The sequence below is a fragment of the Malaclemys terrapin genome, chromosome 12, assembly GCF_027887155.1.
Source record: "Malaclemys terrapin pileata isolate rMalTer1 chromosome 12, rMalTer1.hap1, whole genome shotgun sequence".
Taxonomy (NCBI): domain Eukaryota; kingdom Metazoa; phylum Chordata; order Testudines; family Emydidae; genus Malaclemys; species Malaclemys terrapin.
This window is the reverse complement of record NC_071516.1, coordinates 49,468,847-49,486,449: the sequence shown is the minus strand read 5'-3', so window position 1 is coordinate 49,486,449 and position 17,603 is coordinate 49,468,847. Positions and strand designations below refer to the sequence as shown.

The 17,603-nt window shown below is 51.7% G+C and overlaps 2 gene segments (V, D, J or C); both read right to left on the bottom strand.

Annotated features, from left to right (window-relative positions):
* The window catches only part of LOC128847055 (immunoglobulin heavy constant gamma 2-like), a 212,186-nt gene that overhangs the window by 70,949 nt on the left and 123,634 nt on the right, over positions 1 to 17,603 (bottom strand).
* On the bottom strand, positions 773 to 15,819 carry LOC128847057 (Ig gamma-1 chain C region, membrane-bound form-like). The segment is given in 3 exon segments: positions 773 to 1,329; positions 11,370 to 11,503; positions 15,353 to 15,819. Coding segments are annotated over 3 exon segments (594 nt in total).

Genomic DNA, 17,603 nt, shown 5'->3' with positions numbered 1-17,603 from the left:
CCAGACTCCTGTACCCCACTGGTCTGGGTCTGTCACACCCTGTATAAGCTTTATACAGGGTAAAATGGATTTATTTGGGTTTAGACCCCATTGGGAGTGGGGCATCTGAGTGTTAAAGACAGGAACACTTCTGTGAGCTGTTTTCAGGTAAACCTGCAGCTTTGTGGCAAGTGATTCAGACCCTGGGTCTGTGTTGGAGCAGACGGGAGTGTCTGGCTCAGCAAGACAGGGTGCTGGAGTCCCGAGCTGGCAGGGAAGGCAGGGGTAGAAGTAGTCTGGGCACATCAGGTGGCAGCTCCCAAGGGGGGTTCTGTGATCTAACCCGTCACAATTGGTAACTGCATTTCAGGGTGGTTTTGGGGGATTTAACCAAGGAGAACTCTAGCCACTGTCCCCCAGGATCTATCTACGCATCTGTCCATCCTCTTACATACACATCTTTTTTTCTTTCTTGCATGCCTCCGTATCTGATCAGTGGCTTTCCCTGCCCCAGAGATCTCCCCTTCCTGCCCCTCTGTCCCAGCCTGTGTAGGCTGAGGGACGAAGCCCCAGCTCTCTGGGTTTGTAGCTAGGCCCCCTATCTCCGAATGGGGCCAGTTCAGCGGGCACCCATCATTTTATTCTCCATGCCCGGAGGCTCCCCCTACAGACAGGACATGCCCCTCTGGAGGGTGTCAGGGGTCCCTGAAAGTCAAGGGTGGAGGTTATGAATAAGACAGAGGCTGATTTGTATATTTATTTATTTATTGTCACTCAGTGCATAGACCAAAAGTCTCACACACACACCGCCCACAAAAATCCCAACAAAGCTAAATATGCAACATACAGCATGACAGACACCACTCTGGCTATGGTCCTGCCCCAGGGCAGGGGGCTGGCAGGCGCAGGGGGTGGGGAAGGACTCATGGGGCCTTTCCCCTCTACGGGATGCTGGCTCTGATCCAGCCCAGAGCAGGGACTGTTGGGCTCAGGAGGGTGGGAATTGGGAGAGGGGTTGTTTCCTCACTAGGGGCACTGGTTCCCTGCATGACACGAGTTGTCTGGTCTCAGCCAAGCTCCCAGCAGGGTGGCGTCCCCAGTGGCTGAGGGCTGATTACGCCATGTGGGGTGAGGTCCTGTCTCCCCCCAGGGGGGTCTCCCAGGGGCACAGCACTAGCGGGGGGCAGCTGTGGGACTCAGGGTGGTGTTGCCAATGGAGCCAGGAGTCCTGGCCCCTTGTCTCTGGGCGGACAGGGGCAGTGGCCCCTACACCATGCGCTGGATCACGTTCTTGTACTCGGGGCCACTTGCCTCCTTCAACTGCACCACGGTGGAGAAAAGCCACTTCACCTGCAGGGAACAGAGAGAGCAAAGGTGAGAGGGGTCAGCGCTGGGGGGAGCTGCTCTGTCTGTCTGTGTCATTCCTTCCTGCTTTTATGCCTGTGTCTCATTCATTCAGTCTCTGCCTTATTCACCCATTCTTCCTTCTTCTCTTCTTTCTTTCCCTTCCATGCTGCCCTCTGTGACGTTACTGACAGAAACTGTGACCGTACAGATCATTGTTGCAACCACTGTTCTATAGTTGCAGCAAATATTGTGCATAGGGTGTGCAGTGAGGTGTCTATGACAAGGTGATGATTTGCTGGTTATGATTGTGCTGTCTGTAAGTGTGTATCCTTTTTGTAGTTGAAGTTATGAATATTAGCTAGGTACTTGTATCTCAATGTTTTTTGATTCTAAGTAGCCTCAGTGAAAGATTTGGTCAGCTTCTTGAGAAAGGACTATTCTTAGTAAGTGCCCAATCAAGAAACACTTAACTGACAATGGACCTTGGGAGATGCCAATCCACATCTGAGCTTTCCTGGGAACATTCAAACTAACATGTAAACAATGGCATGGACCTGCAAACTGAGTCATGCATGGACATGTGACTTTCACATGTGACTCCAGACTCCATCTTGCTTCTGTTATTTACCACATTAAGAACAAAAGGGGTCCTTCCACGGGCAGAGAATATAAAAGGCCCTGAAAACCCTTGTGTTCAGAAAAGGGTATAAACTTTAAAAAGAAAGCTACAAATCAAGAACTGAGAGATCTGTTACTGGCCAGTGATCAGAAAGCAGGAGCACAGCCCTTACCTGATACTACAGAAGCGGCAGAAGCAATCAGAATGCAAAAGGCAGCAAATAAACTGCAACTTGAGCATGAACAGAAATTAACAAACATTCGATGTCTGGAAAAGCAGAAGAGGGCTGAATTAGAGAAAGAAGCTGCTCAGAGAGAGAGAAACCAAGGAAAGAAATGCTGACTTAGAAAGAGAAGCTGATGAAAGAAAGAAGGAGGCTGATGAGAGCTCTTAGAAGGAAGGTGCTATGGGTGGTGAGCGATCAGCTGTTGTGACCTGCACAGGTTGTGCCATGTTTGTCTTTCTTCCACAGGAGAGAAGTGACTTTGTCTGTACAAAGTGCAAGCTGGTTTCCATATTGGAAGAGAAGGTTCAAGGTCTGAAGAAACAAGTATCGACCCTGCGTTGCATAAGAGAAAATGAAGTTTTCCTGGACAGACGTCAGGATATGTTTCTATGGGCACAATGTTCTGAAGAATCAGGAGGCTGTGCAGCGGGGACAGAGGGACTGTGAAGAAAATTGGCAGCATGTGACCTCCAGAAGAAGAAAGAGGAGAGTCCATGTACCAGCAATGCAGATACAAGCAAGCAAGCATTTTCATGTTCTCTCTACAGGTACTAATGCGGAGAGTGGACTAGATGACCCATCTGAGGGAAGGGAGCAGAAGGAGACTCCACCAATTGGAAGGCAAAAGATGCACTGTCCTAGGGATGGGGGTTCCACGACCACCACTCCCAAGAGGAGGAGGAGGGTGGTGGTGGTTGGGGACTCCCTCCTCAGGGGGACTGAGTCATCTATCTGTCACCCCGACCGGGAAAACTGAGAGGTCTGCTGCTTGCCAGGAGCTAGGATACACGATGTGACGGAGAGACTGCCAAGACTCATCAAGCCCTCGGATCGCTACCCCTTCCTGCTTCTCCATGTGGGCACCAATGATACTGCCAAGAATGACCTTGAGTGGATCACTGCAGACTACGTGGCTCTGGGAAGAAGGATAAAGGAGTTTGAGGCGCAAGTGGTGTTCTCGTCCATCCTCCCTGTGCAGGGAAAAGGCCGGGGTAGAGACCGTCGAATTGTGGAAGTCAATGAATGGCTACGCAGGTGGTGTCGGAGAGAAGGCTTTGGATTCTTCGACCATGGGATGGTGTTCCAAGAAGGAGGAGTGCTAGGCAGAGAGGGGCTCCACCTAACGAAGAGAGGGAAGAGCATCTTCGCAAGCAGGCTGGCTAACCTAGTGAGGAGGGCTTTAAACTAGGTTCACCGGGGGAAGGAGACCAAAGCCCTGAGGTAAGTGGGGAAATGGGATCCTGGGAGGAAGCACAAGCAGGAGAGCGCAAGAGGGGAGGACTCCTGTCTCATGCTGAGAAAGAGGGACGATGGATGAGTTATCTTAAGTGCCTATACACAAATGCAAGAAGCCTGGGAAACAAGCAGGGAGAACTGGAAGTCCTGGCACAGTCAGGGAACTATGATGTGATTGGAATAACAGAGACTTGGTGGGATAACTCACATGACTGGAGTACTGTCATGGATGGATATAAACTGTTCAGGAAGGACAGACAGGGCAGAAAAGGTGGGGGAGTTGCGTTGTATGTAAGAGAGGAGTATGACTGCTCAGAGCTCCGGTATGAAACTGCAGAAAAACCTGAGAGTCTCTGGATTAAGTTGAGAAGTGTGAGCAACAAGGGTGATGTCATGGTGGGAGTCTGCTATAGACCACCAGACCAGGGGGGATGAGGTGGACGAGGCTTTCTTCCGGCAACTAACAGAAGTGACTAGATCACAGGCCCTGCTTCTCATGGGGGACTTTAATCACCCTGATATCTGCTGGGAGAGCAATACAGCAGTGCACAGACAATCCAGGAAGGTTTTGGAAAGTGTAGGGGACAATTTCCTGGTGCAAGTGCTGGAGGAACCAACTAGGGGCAGAGCTCTTTTTGACCTGCTGCTCACAAACAGGGAAGAATTAGTAGGGGAATCAAAAGTGTATGGGAACCTGGGAGGCAGTGACCATGAGATGGTCGAGTTCAGGATCCTGACACAAGGAAGAAAGGAGAGCAGCAGAATACGGACCCTGGACTTCAGAAAAGCAGACTTGGACTCTCTCAGGGAACTGATGGGCAGGATCCCCTGGGAGAATAACATGAGGGGGAAAGGAGTCCAGGAGAGCTGGTTGTATTTTAAAGAATCCTTATTGAGGTTGAAGGAACAAACCATCCTGATATGTAGAAAGAATAATAAATATGGCAGGTAACCACTTGGCTTAACAGTGAACTCCTTGCTGATCTTAAACACAAAAAAGAAGCTTACAAGAAGTGGAAGATTGGACAAATGACCAGGGAGGAGTATAAAAATATTGCTCAGGTGTGCAGGAGTGAAATCTTGAAGGCCAAATCACATTTGGAGTTGCAGCTAGCAAGAGATGTTAAGAGTAACAAGAAGGGTTTCTTCAGGTATGTTAGCAACAAGAAGAAAGTCAAGGAAAGTGTGGGCCCCTTACTGAATGAGGGAGGCAACCTAGTAACAGAGGATGTGGAAAAAGCTAATGTACTCAATGCTTTTTTTGCCTCTGTCTTCACGAACAAGGTCAGCTCCCAGACTGCTGCACTGGGCAGCACAGTATGGGAATAGGTGACCAGCCCTCTGTGAAGAAAGAAGTGGTTCGGGACTATTTAGAAAAGCTGGACGAGCACAAGTCCATGGGGCCGGATGCACTGCATCCGAGGGTGCTAAAGGAGTTGGCAGATGTGACTGCAGAGCCATTGGCCATTATCTTTGAAAACTCATGGTGATCGGGGAATGTCCCGGATGACTGGAAAAAGGCTAATGTAGTGCCCATCTTTAAAAAAGGGAAGAAGAAGGATCCGGGGAACTACAGGCCAGTCAGCCTCACCTCAGTCCCTGGAAAAATCATGGAGCAGGTCCTCAAGGAATCAATTCTGAAGCACTTAGAGGAGAGGAAAGTGATCAGGAACAGTCAGCATGGATTCACCAAGGGCAAGTCATGCCTGACTAACCTAATTGCCTTCTATGATGAGATAAGTGGCTCTGTGGATGAGGGGAAAGCAGTGGATGTGTTATTCCTTGACTTTAGCAAAGCTTTTGATATGGTCTCCCACAGTATTCTTGCCAGCAAGTTAAAGAACAGGGATCAGCAACCTTTGGCACGTGGTCCGCCAGGGTGCCAGGCTGGTTTGTTTACTGTCAGCATCCGCAGGTTCGGTCGATCGTGGCTCCCACTGGCCACGGTTTGCGGCTCCAGCCCAATGGGGGCTGCGGGAAGTGGCGTGGGCCGAGGAATGTGCTGGCGTGCCAAAAGTTGCTGATCCCTGTTAAAGAAGTACGGTCTGGATGAATGGACTATAAGGTGGATAGAAAGCTGGCTAGATTGTTGGGCTCAATGGGTAGTGATCAATGGCTCCATGTCTAGTTGGCAGCCGGTATCAAGCAGAGTGCCCCAAGGGTCGGTCCTGGAGCTGGTTTTGTTCAGTATCTTCATTAATGATCTGGAGGATGGTGTGGACTGCACCCTCAGCAAGTTTGCAGATGACACTAAACTAGGAGGTGTGGTAGATACACTAGAGGGTAGGGATCGGATACAGAGGGACCTAGACAAATTAGAGGATTGGGCCAAAAGAAATCTGATGAGGTTCAACAAGGACAAGTGCAGAGTCCTACACTTAGGACCAGGGCCTCTGTGAGTGGGTTTGGGCCCTGGTGAAAAATTTTTTCGGGCCCCCCAGCAAGGGCAGACCAGCTAAACAGGGCTGATGAGAAGGGGGGAAGCCGGGGCCTGGGCCCCCTTCTTTACCACCGGTCCCCGGTAATTTGTACCAGCTTCCCCCCACTCTCGTCGGCCCTGCTTAGAACGGAAGAATCCCATGCACTGCTACGGACTAGGGACTGAATAACTAGGCAGCAGTTATGCAGAAAAGGACCTAGGGGTTACAGTGGACAAGAAGCTGGATATGAGTCAACAGTTTGCCCTTGTTGCTAAGAAGGCTAACGGCATTTTGGGCTGTATAAGTGGGGCATTGCCAGCAGATCGAGGGATGTGATCATTCCCCTCTATTCAACATTAGTGAGGCCTCATCTGGAGTACTGTGTCCAGTTTTGGGTCCCACACTACAAGAAGGATGTGGAAAAATTGGAAAGAGTCCAGCAGAGGGCAACAAAAATGATTAGGGGGCTGGAGCACATGACTTATGAGGAGAGGTTGAGGGAACTGGGATTGTTTAGTCTGCAGAAGAGAAGAGTGAGGGGGGATTTGATAGCTGCTTTCAACTACCTGAGGGGGGTTCCACAGAGGATGGATCTAGACTGTTCTCAGTGGTGGCAGATGACAGAACAAGGAGTAATGGTCTCAAGTTGCAGTGGGAGAGCTTTAGGTTGGATATTAGGAAACACTATTTCACTAGGAGGCTGGTGAAGCACTGGAATGGGTTCCCTAGGGAGGTGGTGGAATCTCCTTCCTTGGAGGTTTTTAAGGGCGGGCTTGACGAAGCCCTGGCTGGGATGATTTAGTCGGGGTTGGTCCTGCTTTGAGCAGGGGGCTGGACTAGGTGACCTCCTGAGGTCCCTTCCAACCCTGATATTCTATGATTCTATGAGAGGGGAAAGGGCTCGTAGGGGGCATATGGAGCTACTGGCTGCTGAGGAGAAGGCTCACCAACTTCAGCTCCAAGTAATGAGAGAGCGAAGAAAGTCATTCCCACTGGGCATTCCGCTTCCCCACCATAACGAAAGAAACTGGGAAAGGATCTGTCCCATTTACAAAGATACTGAAGACAGAGAGAAGTTTTTGTCTACATTCGAACGTTTATGCACTCTGCATGGGATTCCAGATGAGCAGCGAATGCCTGTCTTGCTGACCAAATTGACGTGAAAAGCCAGGGCACAAGGAGAGCATGAAGGTGATTTGGTTGTGTTACCTACTGACAGTTTGGAAACTTGTAGCAAGAAGGAAATAATTCCTAAACTTGTGTGTGTTGAGCCTGACAACTTCCATGTTGCCGGTGACAGTGAGGAAAGTTGCAGAGGGAAAGAGAGTACCTCTAACCTTTTATCTAGTGAGTCTATGAGTTTGCCCAAAAGGGGATTGTGTAGAAATTTGCCTGATGAGCCAAAGGTAATCCGGAATGTAAGTGAAACCCAGAAAATGTCTGTTGTTGCTCAGGAAAGTGTTCCTTTAGAGCAAGCACTAGGTGAAAAGGGTAAGGGCAGAATTTCTGTGAAGGGTGAATTGTTGCTTAGAGAAGGTCCTAGGGAAAGGAATCCTCATGGTAATCTGTGTAAGCAGTTTGCTGTAGCTGAAGGGTCTGGAAGTAATTTAACCAAGAAAGTTTCAGTTCCTAACAGCCAGAAATTTTCTGTTGTGAATGGATCCACTGACTTTTCTTTTGAAAGATCCAGTGTGGATAGCTTTGAGAAGGTCTCGGAGTAGAAGCTGTTAAGAAAGTTGAGCGGCCCTATAACACCAAGTGGCTGTGCTTGACCAGTTTGTTGGGGAGACAAGGTTGTTGAGAGAGAAATGTCTCCGCGCTGATTCTTTAAGCGAGGAGTCTGTGCTTCAGGGTCTGAGGACAGATTTGGCTACTAATGTTTTAGAGCAGAACAGTTTTATGGTCGAATGCTTGAGGATGCAGGGGAGAGCAAGCAAACTCTCACCCTCAGACTCTTTGGATTTGTGTGGTATCTCTTCAAGACAGAGTCCAGCCATGGAATTGGTAGCAGTTAAGAATCTGAAAACTGGTGAACAGGCTCCTGTCTGTGTTGATCCAAATTACTTGGCTGGCAGGGAGAAGAAGGACTTGCTAATAGCTGTTGGCAAAGAGAGCACACCCAATCAGCCAGTGAATTCTGTTAAGCAAAAGAAATCAGGGTTTGATCCTTCAGGACAAGGAGGAAAAAGAGAAGTTAATTTTGCAAAGGAAAGCCACAGGTTAACCCTAAAATGCCAAAAGCCCAATGGTATTGAGCCAAAGGGGTGGCATGACAAAAATGATTGTAGATCAGGGATTGGCAACCTTTGACACGTGGTTCACCACGGCAGGGCCGCCAGAGGTGGGGGGCAAGCGGGGCAATTTGCCCCAGGCCCCGAGCCCTGCAGGGGCCCCCACAAGAATCTCTGAGGCTCCCCTCTGGCCCCACCTCCGCCTTCGCCTTCCCCGATCCCCCGGCGCCTCAGCACTCCGTGTCCAGGAGTGGCCCTGGACAGCGCTGCAGCGGCGTGGCTCCAGTGAGACCTGAGCTCCTCCCTCTCAGAGCCGCGTGGTAAGGGGGAGGGGTTGCGAGCTCCGGGCCGAGCGGCGGGAGCTCAGATCCCGCTGGAGCCATGCCGCTGCAGCGCTGTCCAGGGCCGCTCCTGGACACGGCGCACTGAGGCTCTGGGAGAGGGGGGAGGCGGGGGTAAGCTGCATGGTAAGGGGCCGGGGGGGGGGTTGGATAAGGGCAGGGAGTCCCAGGGACAGTCAGGGGACAGGGAGGGGGCAGAGGTTCTGGGGGGGGTGGTCAGGGGACGGGGAACGGGGGTCGGATCATGGGCGTTCTGGGGGTCTGTCAGGACTCGGCGGGGGGTTGGATAGGGGTCAGGGCAGTCAGGGGACAGGGTGCGGGGGGGTTGTTGCGGGGTGGCATCCTGGGGTGGTGGTTGGGAGGGTGTCTCGGGGGGGTCAGGGGACAAGGAGCAGGATGGGTCGGGGATTCTGAGGGGGGTAGTCAGGAGGCAGGAAGTGGGTGGAGGTCGGATACGGGGCAGGGCCAGGCTGTTTGGGGAGGCACAGCTTCCCTACCCTAAAGCTTATTCAGCAGTTTGAGGCTTGCAGACAGCTATTTAACACACAGAGCCAAGCTGTTATCTTTCCCCTTAGGGCTACCATCCCTTTCACTTCTCAAATGCCAAATTATAGTCTACATTTCATTTCAGTGCCATAGGGAGATTCATGTCAGGGCAGGGGAGCTTCATTTCAAATTAGCCACTTTAGATTAACAGTGATAGAGCCAAGAGAGCCATGGGGGAGGGATCCCATGAGAAGAGCAATATCCTACACCAACTACCTCCTTCCCAGCCCTACCAAGGGAGACCCCCCCCCGCATTCCCCGAGGCTCCAGGGGGGTTCATTTAGTGGGTCTCAAACTTTTGTATTGGTGACCCCTTTCACATAGCAAACCTCCGAGTGCGACCCCCCCCTTATAAATTAAAAACACCTTTTTATATATTTAATACTATTATAAATGCTGGAGGCAAAGCCGGGTGGAGGTGGAGGCTGACAGCTCACGACCCCCAGTAATAACCTTGTGACTCCCTGAGGGGTCCCGACCCCCAGTTTGAAACCCCTGGGTTAATTTAATTTTAGCACCCTGTGTCCATTCACATGCATGTGCTATTTTGAGCATTTCAGTTTTCACAACATAGGCTTATCCCAGATTCTGGAACGAGCTCAAATGCTCAGTTTGTGGAGTATGTACATAAGCTATACTAAAGACAAACCCACAGTAACTGTCTCCAGTTTGTGAGGGACACCATGGAGCCAGTCTCTAGGAAACAGATACATTCATGGAGGTTAAGTTCATTAATGACTATTAGCCAGGATGGGTAAGGAACGGTGTCCCTAGCCTCTGTCTGACAGAGGATGGAGATGGATGGCAGAAGAGAGATCACTTGATCATTATCTATTAGGTTCACGCCCTCTGGGGCACTTGGCATTGGCCATTGTCGGTAGACAGGATACAGGGCTGGATGGACCTTTGGTCTGACCCAGTACAGCCGTTCTTATGTTCTTATGTTCTAACCTAAATGAACCCAAAGTTATGGAGACAGATATGAGTCAAGGAAGCCAGCAGAGCATCAGAAACCTGGAAGAATCTCTGATTGGATGGGCTCAGGCGTTTGGTCACAAGCTGAGGTGGTTCAAAAGTTTTGGATTTTTTTAAGCAGAATTTTTTTATTGTTTCTTTAAACAATGATACACAGCAAGCAGCAAATATTTGGCCACACACTTCTGAAACCCCAAACCATGTTCAGGTTTTGGCAGACTAATTTCAGCGTTTCAATTAAAAAAACCACAACAAATTTTGAAGGAAAGCAGACATTGTCCGTGATTTTTTCTGCTTTTTAAAAACCCCTAGTTTTCGATCCAAAAAAAGTTTTGACGGAAAATATTTGTCCAACCCTTTTAATGAGCTTTAGTGCCTTTTAGCACGAGCTGATGCTGAGAACCAGAGATACCTTGTAAAGGTGACTTGAAAAGAAGTTTTCTCAAAACTGGGTTTGTGCCGAGATGCGGAAGGTTTTTAAATGTTTATTTTCCCCAGGGTTGCCCGGGTGGGGGAGGGAGGCAAGTGGGGCAATTTGCCCCAGGCCCCGCAGGGGCCCCCATGAGAATATAGTATTCTATAGTATTGAAACTTTTTTTTATGGAAGGAGCCCCCGAAATTGCTTTGCCCCAGGCTCCCTGAATCCTCTGGGCGGCCCTGCACCAGGGTAAGCACCCTGGCTGGCCAGGCTGGTTTGTTTACCTGCTGCGTCCCCAGGTTCAGCAGATCACAGTTCCCACCGGTTCATTGTGTCAGGCCAATGGGGGCGGCGGGAAGTGGTGGCCAGCACATCCCTTGGCCCACGCCGCTTCCTGCTGCCCCCATTGGCCTGGAGTGGAGAACCGCGGCCAGTCGGAGTCGCAATCGGCCAAACCTGCTGACGTGGCAGGTAAACAAACCGTCCCGTCCCGTCAGGGTGCTTACCCTGGTGAGCCGCATGCCAAAGGTGGTCGATCCCTGATGTAGCTGGACACTTACAATGAATTTATTGTTATTGCTAATGGTAATTGTTGTAACTAATATGTTGCTATTACCAAGAACTGTAAACATGTGGGTAAGATCTGATTTGTATATTGACCTGGGTCTGGGGCTTGGTCCGTTGGGATTGGGAGAACTTTTTTTCTTTTACTTGGGTATTGGTTTTCATAACCATTTGTCCCCATAACAAGTGGCACTGGTGGTGATACTGGGAAACTCGGGTATCTAAGAGAATTGCTTGTATGACTTATTGTTAGCCAGTGGGATAAAACCAAAGTCTTCTCTGTCTGTCTGGTTTGGTGTGCCTTAGAAGTAGAGAAACCCCAGCCTTGGGCTGTAACTGCCCTTCTCTAAACAATTTGTCCTGAATTGATACTCTCAGTAGTGTCCTACCAAAGGCAGCATCATTAGACCCTCTACTGTGCTAACCTTGTTCATTCCTTGTTCCTACATTCGTTCTCTCTCTCTCACCTTGAACAGGGTCACGGTGGCGCTGTAGCACACGCTCAAGAGGAAGAGGGTGATGAAGACCGAGATGGTGGACCAGAGGCCGTCTAGCTCCTTATCTCCATCCTCACTGCAAAACTCACCTGACACGATCACCTCTGTTGGGGGGAGAGAAAGAGACGTCAACTCTGACTCAGCCACTGTGACAGAGAGAGCTTAGATTGTGTGTCCTATACCAACCTGCCTATCCCCTTCTCTACCCATCCTTCCGTCCCTCCAGTCATCTATCTCTGGATACATCCATTTATCCGTGATCACAAACCATCCATCATTCCATCCCTAGACACACCCCTCCTTCCATTCATCCATCTCTAGATGTATCCATCCATCCACCTATCCCCATTCACCCCTCCATTCATCGATGACCACAAACCATCCATCCATCCATCCATCCATCCATCCATCCATCCATCCCTAGAAACCCTCCATCCATTCATCCATGCCTGTACCTATCCATCTGTAGATACTTCCATCCATCCATGACCACAAACCACCTATCGATCCATCCATCAATCCATCACTAGACATCTCCATCCATCCCTCCCTCCCTCCCTCCCTCCCTCCACCCATCCATCCATCCATGACCACAAACCATCCATCCCCATAAACCATCCATCCCTCTCTAAATACATCCATCCATCCATCCATCCCCACTCACCCCTCCATTCATCCATGATCACAAACCATCTATTCATCCATCAATCCATGCCTAGACACTTCCATCCATCCATCTATGACTCTCCACTCCACTCCACTCCATCCATGACCACAAACTACCCATCGATCCATCAGTCCATCCTTAGACACCTCCATCCATCCAACCATCCCTAGATGCACCCCTCCAGCCATCAATCCTTAGGTACATTCATCCATCCATCCATCCATGACCACAAACCATCATCCCTAAACACACCCCTCCACCCATCCATTCATCCGTCTATCTCTAGACACCTCCATCCATCCCTAGTCACATCCATCCACCCATGCCAGCCTGCTGTGATGAAATGAAGGATGCAGAGCCTCCCAGCTCTCATCTCACTTGTCCCATGTGGCCATGGCCCTACACCCTGGCACTGAAGCTTGGCCGCCTGTTGAATTTCTCTGTGCCTTAGTTTCTCTGCCTGTGAAAGGTGGCTCAGGATCGCTCTGAGGTGTGCGAGGTGCTGGGATGCTGCCATGGTGGGGGGGCTCCCTAAAGACCAGGATGGATGAATTTCACACGTGTGCCTCTATGACCCTGCTCCCAATGTAACGAAACACCCAGGAGTCACTTCAGATGGAATGCAGCCACCTCTGGGCCTGTTTATACCGGGCTCTCTTGCCCAGGTGCAGCCGGTAGTTGCCTCGGCTGAGGGATGTAGGGATTTTGAACACTGTCACTTTTATGAACAGAGCCACAAGTATTTTAAGGATGGGATCTAAGGTCTCTCTGACATGAAAGATGCTGCTCCCTGAGCATGGTGGCCCCTACTGAGCCCCCTGCCCTAGGGATGTCTGGAGAACAGGCGCATGGATCTGTGTGGGTGCATGTTTGTCTCTCTGTGTTGTGTGTCTCTCTGTGTGTACAAACACGACAGCCCAGGTGGGAGGGTCCCTGGGTCATGCCATGTTACAGGTGTGTCCATCTGCACTGGACTGAGCTCTCTCTCAGCCACCTGCTCCACTCTCTTACTCTGTGTGCCCCTGCACTGCCCCAGGATAACAGCCCTAATACTGCCGCTGCAGGCTACCCACCCTCTAATGCCAGGTGTGAGCTCTGTGCTCGGCACTAGTGGGTTTGAGCCCTGCACTTGCCCATCCAGCCTTGGGGCTGATACACACATGCTGGGGGGGGGGGTGTGAGTGAGGGGCTGGGTAGGAGATGGGGCATCTGCATCATCTGTCCCACCCCACTGCCTGGACCCCCTATGTCACCTGAACTAGTGAGACTTTAGGTGAGTCCCTGCTTAGTGTCTGCTCCAGATAACAGCCCTACTACTGCTGCTACTTTGTGGGGACTGAGTCCCAGGAGCTGATCCCTGCTGTGGGGTGTTTGCTGTATGTTGTCCTATCTCTCCCTCCACAGATGCCACTGAGGGTAAGGGGTGGAAGGAGAGCCCTTAGCTTCCTAGCCAGCAGAGGAATGTGTGTGGTGGTCAGGGTATTTTAATTACCTTCCCTTGCTTACTCTGTCTGGAAAATCCCCAGGGGGCATCTACTCCTCTCTGGGTTGGAAGGGGGTGTAGGGTAAATGCTGATCCTGATACGGTGCCCCTCTGGGTATGCATGGGTTATAGCCTAGAGAGGATCCCGCCTCAATGAGATGCCCGGGATGGCTTGGCAATCCACCGATCCACCTACCCACCCAGCCATCCCACGCTCCATCCATCCTTATCTCTAACCATCCTCCATATCTTCCGTCCATCCATATTGACCTATACCTATCCATTCTCCTACCTCCACATCCATCCATCTCCATCGTCATCCCTAACCATCCATCCATTCATCCTCACCCATATATTCCATCCATACATGCAACCCCATCCACTTATTTATCATCCCTTTATATATTATCTATCCCCAACCATCTATCATCCCTTCATATATTATATATCCATCACCATCTGTCCCCATTAACACACTCAGTCATCCATCCATCCATTGCCATATTCACTCATTCATTCATCTTCATCTATCTATCACTGACCATCTGTACCAGCCCATCCATCTGTCTGTCAGTCCATCCCCATCCATTCTTTTTCCTACCACCATCCATCCCCATTGGTACTGATTCACTACCATATGCACCCCACCCATCCATCCCTCCATTCATTCATTCATTCATTCATCCATCCATCCTCACTCATCCCCATCTCTGGCAATCCATCTATCGCAGTCCATCTATGGCCATCCATTTATCCATCCCTTCATCCTTCGGAATGGGAACCCCTCCAACCTTCACCGTAGATTTATCCGTCCATCCCCATCCACTTATCCATTGGCACCGCACCTGCGAACCATCCAACCATCCTTCCCTCAGTGCAGCGCAGTCTAGTGGGAGTGGGTGGGACTCTCAGAACACCTGGGTTCTGTTTCTAGCTCGGTAACGGACATGACCTTGGGCAGGTCCCTTCCCCTCTTGCTATCTGTTTCTTCTCCCTCTTTCTCTATTTAGGTGTGAGCCCTTTGACACAGGGATTGTCTCCCACGGTGTCTGTGCCATACCCAGCCCAACAGGGCCCTATCTGAGTTGGGGGTGGAGGTGCTACTTTAATCCAAATAATAATCTCTCTCTCTCTCTCTCCCTCTCTCTGTGATATCTGTTGGTCTATGAGTCCTTCCCTCTGAAGTATGTATGTATCCATCTAACCATCTCTCTGAACACCTGGCCTTCCAACTGAGCTGGGCTTGGATATGGGCTCTGCAGTATGTATGTGTGTAACTGTCCATCTACCCCCCCTCTCCATTACTGCTTCCATGGTGTGTATGTACCCACGTATCTACCCATCCTTCCTTCCTATGGCACGAACCCTTCCTTTCTTCCATGGCATCTACCCATGTATAAACCCATCCTTCCTTCCATGGCATCAACCCATCCTTCCTTCCATGGCATCTACCCATGTATCAACCCATCCTTCCTTCCTATGGCACCTACCCATCCTTACTTCCATTAAGCCATGTATCTCCCCATCCATCCATTGTATATATGTATCCACCCATACAGGATCTGGGAATTGGCATCCCCAGCCTTGTAGCATCTTGGCTTCTCCCAGACTGCAACCTGGGACCTCGTCCACCTTGGGCGAACCACAGATTTCACCCAGTCACACCACAAGAAGGAGACCTGGGTGTGAGGTCAGACTAGTTCCATTTATTCACTTGTTGTCATTGAGGGCACAGAGATTATTTACAGGAAGCTGTACTGGACAATGCTAGCAGCGGGGCTGGGAGGAGCCGTCTTCATTTACCAGAGACTTTGCTGACACTGCGTTGGGTGAACTTCATCTGCAGGGCTTCGTGGATGACCATGCAGGTGTAGATGTCCCCGCTGTTCCAGCTGGCCTTGCTGACTTTCAGCTTGCTGTAGAGGAAGAAGTTTGGGTCTCCGTCTCCATCCTTGATGGGCGGGGTGGTGAGGTATTCCAAGCTCTCATTGGGTTTGTGGTTCTTCATCCACTGCACCAAGATGTCCTCGGGGAAGAAGCCCCGCACCAGGCAGGTGAGGCTGACAGAATCTTCGGAGCTGCTCAGCTCCTCGTTGTGGGGGCGCAGGAGATAGATGCCAGGGCCAGAGCGCCTGCCTTGGGTGCATGGGAACGGAGGACACAGGAGATCCATGCACATCACTCAGCAGGGGCCATGCAGGGAGAAGGATGGGGCGTGTGTTTGTGTGGGGGGGGATAGGAACATCGTCTCTCTCCTCCAGGATGGAGGGGCTGGGGACGGGGAGCTGGTAGTCCTGGAGCGCAGGATGGGGGATAGGATGGTCTCCATCTCACGTGGGGACGCAAAGGGACCCAGGGCCGGGATCCCAGGTTGTTGGGGGTTTTGGCTTCCCCTTAAGGAACATCCCTCCCTGCTGGGGACTGGAATAGGGGAGTCTCTCCCCTTAGGGACCCTGCTCTCCTCCTACCTGGCTTCTTGGAGATCGAGTTGACGATGGGCGAGGGCAGGGCTGAGTGCTCCACTTTGCAGGTGAAGGACTCTCCGGCTTCCCAGTCGCGGGTGAAGATGGGCATGGAGTTGGAGGCGGTGAAGGTGCCGTTGGACTGGTTAGTGAAGGTCAGGGCATCATAGACAATGGACCCTGGCTTCTCGCGGGACCAGACCACCCGGAGGCCAGAGTTGTTAGGCAGGTTGAACACCAGACACGTGAGCATGGGGCTCTGGGCCACGTACAGGGCGGCGGGAGATGGGGGCACCAGGAGGACCCGGATGTTGCTGGGAAACGTCGTTTCTTCTGGGGACAGGAGAGTCCAGGTCAGTCGCTTGGCCTAGTCTGCCCTGCCAAGCCCATCCTAGTCTCCGCCCCACTCCTCACCCCCCTCGAGCCCAGCCCGGTGTCCCCCTTCCCAGAGGTGGATTTTCAGTAAATCACAGGGTTTGGGTTTGTGGTTTGGCTGCTGGTGGGGGCAGAGCCAACGACAGGGGGCCCCAGGGCCAGGCAGCTGCGGGGGCAGAAGCTTGGTCCTGCAGTGGTGGATTTAGAGTGAGTGGGGCCCTATGATCAGCTTCATTTTTGTGGCCCCTCCTTGGGGCCCAGCCAAGAAAAAGAACATTCTCTGTTATCTTCCTTATCGCTGGGGGTCTCAGGGGACCACTTAATGATCTTTCCAAATATTGCTTCTACCGTTAGCTAACTATTGTAAAGTGTGTTGGATAAGAGCGCGTTATAAAAAAATGTTAAAAAATGTTGGGGTGCGGGTCTGGCCAGGAGTTAGGGTGCAGGAGGGGGCTCAGGGCTGGGGCAGGGGATTGGGGTGTGGAGCGCTTACCTGGGGCAGCTCCATTTGGTGTGAAGGGTGGAGGTGGGGATGTGTGTGGGGGGGTACAGGAATCATAGAGGGAAGTGGGCTGGGTGTCTATGAGGGTGTGCAGGAGTCAGGGCTGGGAGTGTGTGAGGGGGGAGCCGGAGTCAGGGCTGGGGGTGCAAGGTCTGGGAGGGAGTTAGGGTGCAGGAGCAGGCTGGGGGTTGGGCTGCAGGGCCTGGCCAGGAGTTAGGGTGTGGGAGGGGGCTCAGGGCTAGGGGTGCAGGGTCTGGGAAGGAGTTAGGGTGCAGGAGCAGGCTGGGGGTTGGGGTGCAGGGTCTTTCCAGGAGTTAGGGTGTGGGAGGGGGCTCAGGGCTGGGGGTGCAGGGTCTGGGAGGGAGTTAGGGTGCAGGAGTGGGCTGGGGGTTGGGCTGCAGGGCCTGGCCAGGAGTTAGGGTGCGGGAGGGGGCTCAGGGCTAGGGGTGCAGGGTCTGGGAAGGAGTTAAGGTGCAGGATCAGGCTGGGGGTTGGGGTGCAGGGTCTTTCCAGGACTTAGGGTGTGGGAGGGGGCTCAGGGCTGGGGCAGGAGGTTGGGGAGTGGAGCGCTTACCTTAGGCAGCTCCATTTGGTGCGAGGGGTGCAGGTGGGAATGTGGGGTGTGTGTGTGCAGAAGCTTCCGTTTGGTGCTCAGGGTGGGAGTAGGGCTGAGGGGGGGTTAGGAGTCAGGTCATGGGTTGGGGGGGCTGAGTAT